Genomic DNA, 3,640 nt, shown 5'->3' on the forward strand with positions numbered 1-3,640 from the left:
AGTTTAATCATATCATACCAGTCAATAAATAAATTGCCTGAATCCTGAATAATAACATTGAGAATAATCTCTATACCCTTCCATAATGTGTGCCATATGCATTAACCTAAAAACAACTAAAAATGATTGAAAACAATACAAATCAAAAAGCCAATAATGTCCTTCGAGATGCACGAGAGTTAAATGGTCCCACATTATTAATATAATTAGGGACAAGCAAATAAGAAATCAGTCAGCTTTAGAAATTAAATATGATGCTGACAAATATGATCTTTAAAGGTATTCCTGTTATATTTGTTGTTATTTTACTATTTCTTTTAATTATTATTTTTTTTTACAATTGATCACATGGCTCACATTGTAGTGCTATATTGTGAGATTATATAGTGTATCACAGTAATTCACATTGTGTTTTATGTTTGTGCATATCTTGACATACTAAATAAAACATTCCAAGAAGCAGAAAGGTTTCTAGCTGCAGGTTCAGAAGACATTTTGCCATGTAGTCTGTTGATAAATCTACATCTACCCATCAGCTCAGGGTCAGTAATTATGGTAATTATCTACGAAAAATGTCCCTGTGATGTCATGATTACGGGACATCCAGTCAGGAAGAAACACAATCTTCCTGCTGCACCAAACATGGACTTCCTGTCCCCTGATGCTCTGCAGCAGGTGATGTGACTCTGGTAACCAGAGAACTGGATGCAGTTGGATGCACCGTCACTTTGGATATAAATAGGTTTACTGAAAGCTACGCAGGGACAAGAGGAATTCCCATCTGAGCAGGGGGAGGGACCACTGCTGGTGTGTACATAAACTGACAGCAGACAGTGTCTATAAGAGACAGACACACTAAGCCTACACATAGCAGCACAAAGGGAGCCACTGGTGCAGGCAGCTTGGTTTACACAGCTACACACAAACAAGAAGATACTTTTATTCTATATAGACACAAGCTGCTCTTTGAGGACATGGGCGTGCACGGATCCAGGCCTCGGAGACAAGCCCAGGTCCTGATGCTGGGCCTGGACGGGGCAGGGAAGACCACCCTGCTCTACAGGCTGAAGTACAACGAGAGCGTGATGACGGTGCCCACTGTGGGCTTCAACGTGGAGACGCTGGAGACGGACAGGAGCAGCCCGGGGCTCACGGTGTGGGACGTCGGGGGGCAGAAGAAGATGAGGCCCCACTGGAGGCATCACTATGTGGACACAGCAGGGCTGGTGTTTGTGGTGGACAGCTGGGACCAGAGGCGCCAGGAGGAGGCGCGCAAGGAGCTGCACCGGGTAATTAAATCAGAATATTTAATTACTGTAAAGAGTGACATTAAGAAGTCCTACTCCAGTCAGAAATGTGTTTGAATATTGTTTCTTCTCTTGGATGTTTAGGCTTCATTGTGCAGAATGATGTACAGTACAGGCCAAAAGTTTGGACACGCCTTCTCATTCAATGTGTTTTTCTTTATTTTCATGACTATTTACATTGTAGATTCTCACTGAAGGCATCAAAACTATGAATGAACACATATGGAATTATGTACTTAACAAAAAAAGTGTGAAATAACTGAAAACATGTCTTGTATTTTAGATTCCTCAAAGTAACCACCCTTTGCTTACTAGAATATAAGACATGTTTTCAGTTATTTCACACTTTTTTGTTAAGTACATAATTCCACATGTGTTCATTAATAGTTTTGATGAATTTACAATGTAAACAGTCATGAAAATAAAGGAAACGCATTGAATGAGAAGGCGTGTCCAAACTTTTGGCCTGTACTGTATGTGCAGATGTGTATCTTAAATGAATAGCTTACATCACTTTGAGAAACTATAAGGACATTTTAAACAACTATAACTCCAAAACTGTGTATTAGGGCTGCACTTAACATTTATTTTTTCAATTAATCTGCAATTTATTGTTTCTATTACTCATTTAGTCCATTAAATGTCAGAAATTATTGAAAAATGTGCCAGTTCCTCACAGTCCAATTATATCTTTAAATGTCATGGGTTTTAATATTTAGTTTAATATTGTATGAAACAGATAAATGCAGGAACTTAGATAATATAAATAAAATAAAAATAAATAAAATTATAAATAAAATAATATGATATATAATATATAAATATATAATAATAGTAATAGTAATAATAATAATAATAAATAAGGCCAGTATAATAATAATAGTAGTATATTACAGTATATAGTAATAATAATAATCGTAATGTCAGCAACAGTATATATAATAATAATAATAATAGTAATAATAATAATAATAGTAATAATATTAATAACATAGCAAAGTGTTTAGTGCAAATTTAGTGCATTTCTGTAATGTTGATTGTGGCAGAGATTGTGGCAGAGGTGACAGAGTTATAAAGTCTTTTATTGCAGAAGGAAGGAAGGACTTCCTGTCTGGTTCTTGGAGCAGCAGGTTGAATGAGTCTGCTGCTGAAGCTGCTCTGTAGCTTCTTCAGTGTTTTGTGGAGTAATTAGTTGTGTAATAATTAAATTATTCTTTCCTTTCTTTCCTCCACCAATCAGGTCCTGAGGTACGAGTGTCTCAGAGGAGTTCCTCTGGTGGTCCTGGCCAACAAGCAGGACCTGCAGGGAGCGCTGAGCCCAGAAACCCTCTGCCTGACTCTGGACCTGAGGAGGGTCTGCGGGGGCCGGGCCTGGTTCATCCAGCCCTGCTCCGCCACCAGCGGCATGGGGCTGGAGGAGGGCTTCAGGAGGATCGTCTATCTGATGAAGACTCCCTTTAAACAGACTCAGGAGGACATTAAGGTGAGGATGAAGTCCAAGGGCTTCAGTATGACGGCTGTGAAACAAGTCCTGGTCTGCAGCAGATGATGGATGGAAATCATTTCTGAAGATTCAATCAAATAACGTCCAGGATTCCTTCCTGCTTCATCAGCATCGGCCTCACTGTGGCGTCTAAAGGATCAAATGAAGGGAGGTGATGAGAAAAGGGAGATAATCACAGTTTAACTGTTAATCTCTGTGGCAGAAAGGATTTATACTCAATCCTGGTGAAGACAAAGTGTCTGTGGACCATTCTGGGTTATGACACAAACTGATAAAAGGTTTTTATTATCATTTTTGAGGATTCAGACTGGCACTGTTGACTGATAAAAACCTGTGTTGGTTTGGTCGTAGAAACGTTGATCTCCAATTGCACATTATTTTGTTGTTGTTTTTTATTTGTTGTGTTTTTTTTACCCATTTGTATAAAATGTATTTATTTATTTATTTGGAATGGCAATGCCATTGTTGTCACACACGATGTTAAACTATACATTTTCTTTCTTTCTCAGCAACAGAGGTGTGACTAAAACATATATAATATATAATATGATATGGATGTAAAGTAAACATGTTGTTTACTGTAAAATCTGTCGACTCACGTCATGTTTTGAACATGTGTGTGTTAGCATTATGGTGGCACTTTCCAGTGTTTTGTACATTGCAATGAAATAAAAATGTTAAAATGTCAAACATGATGGCTTTGAGTTTGTTTGATAAAATAAACAGTAGAAAAGGAACTTAGATGATTGCTTTAAAAGGATGTAATACAAACATGTAAAAATACATTACATGTTAAAATACTTTTAAGACCAAGCTCAAAAAATCCCTA

General features: G+C 37.5%; 1 protein-coding gene across 2 annotated transcripts; it reads left to right on the plus strand.

The window, feature by feature from the left end:
• Positions 1-859: 859 nt before the first annotated feature.
• Positions 860-3,423, plus strand: LOC131970068 (ADP-ribosylation factor-like protein 14). Of its 2 annotated transcripts, none has more exons than XM_059331332.1 (2): positions 860-1,323; positions 2,573-3,423. In XM_059331332.1, exons 1-2 carry the CDS (start codon positions 975-977, stop codon positions 2,854-2,856), a joined length of 633 nt encoding a protein of 210 aa, XP_059187315.1. In that variant the 5' UTR covers positions 860-974; the 3' UTR covers positions 2,857-3,423. The 2 variants fall into 2 exon arrangements, with proteins under 2 accessions (XP_059187315.1, XP_059187316.1); XM_059331333.1 differs by having other exon boundaries at positions 860-1,289; positions 2,548-3,423.
• Positions 3,424-3,640: the final 217 nt, after the last annotated feature.

The sequence above is a fragment of the Centropristis striata genome, chromosome 4, assembly GCF_030273125.1.
Source record: "Centropristis striata isolate RG_2023a ecotype Rhode Island chromosome 4, C.striata_1.0, whole genome shotgun sequence".
NCBI lineage: Eukaryota > Metazoa > Chordata > Actinopteri > Perciformes > Serranidae > Centropristis > Centropristis striata.

Excerpts from the sequence above, each read along its gene's own strand:
- LOC131970068 (XM_059331332.1), top strand. The coding sequence starts at position 975 with ATGGGCGTGCACGGATCCAGGCCTCGGAGACAAGCCCAGGTCCTGATG. Across the intron at positions 1,324-2,572 it reads ATATTTAATTACTGTAAAGA|GAGTTCCTCTGGTGGTCCTG; the intron begins GTGACATTAAGA and ends AGTGTCTCAGAG.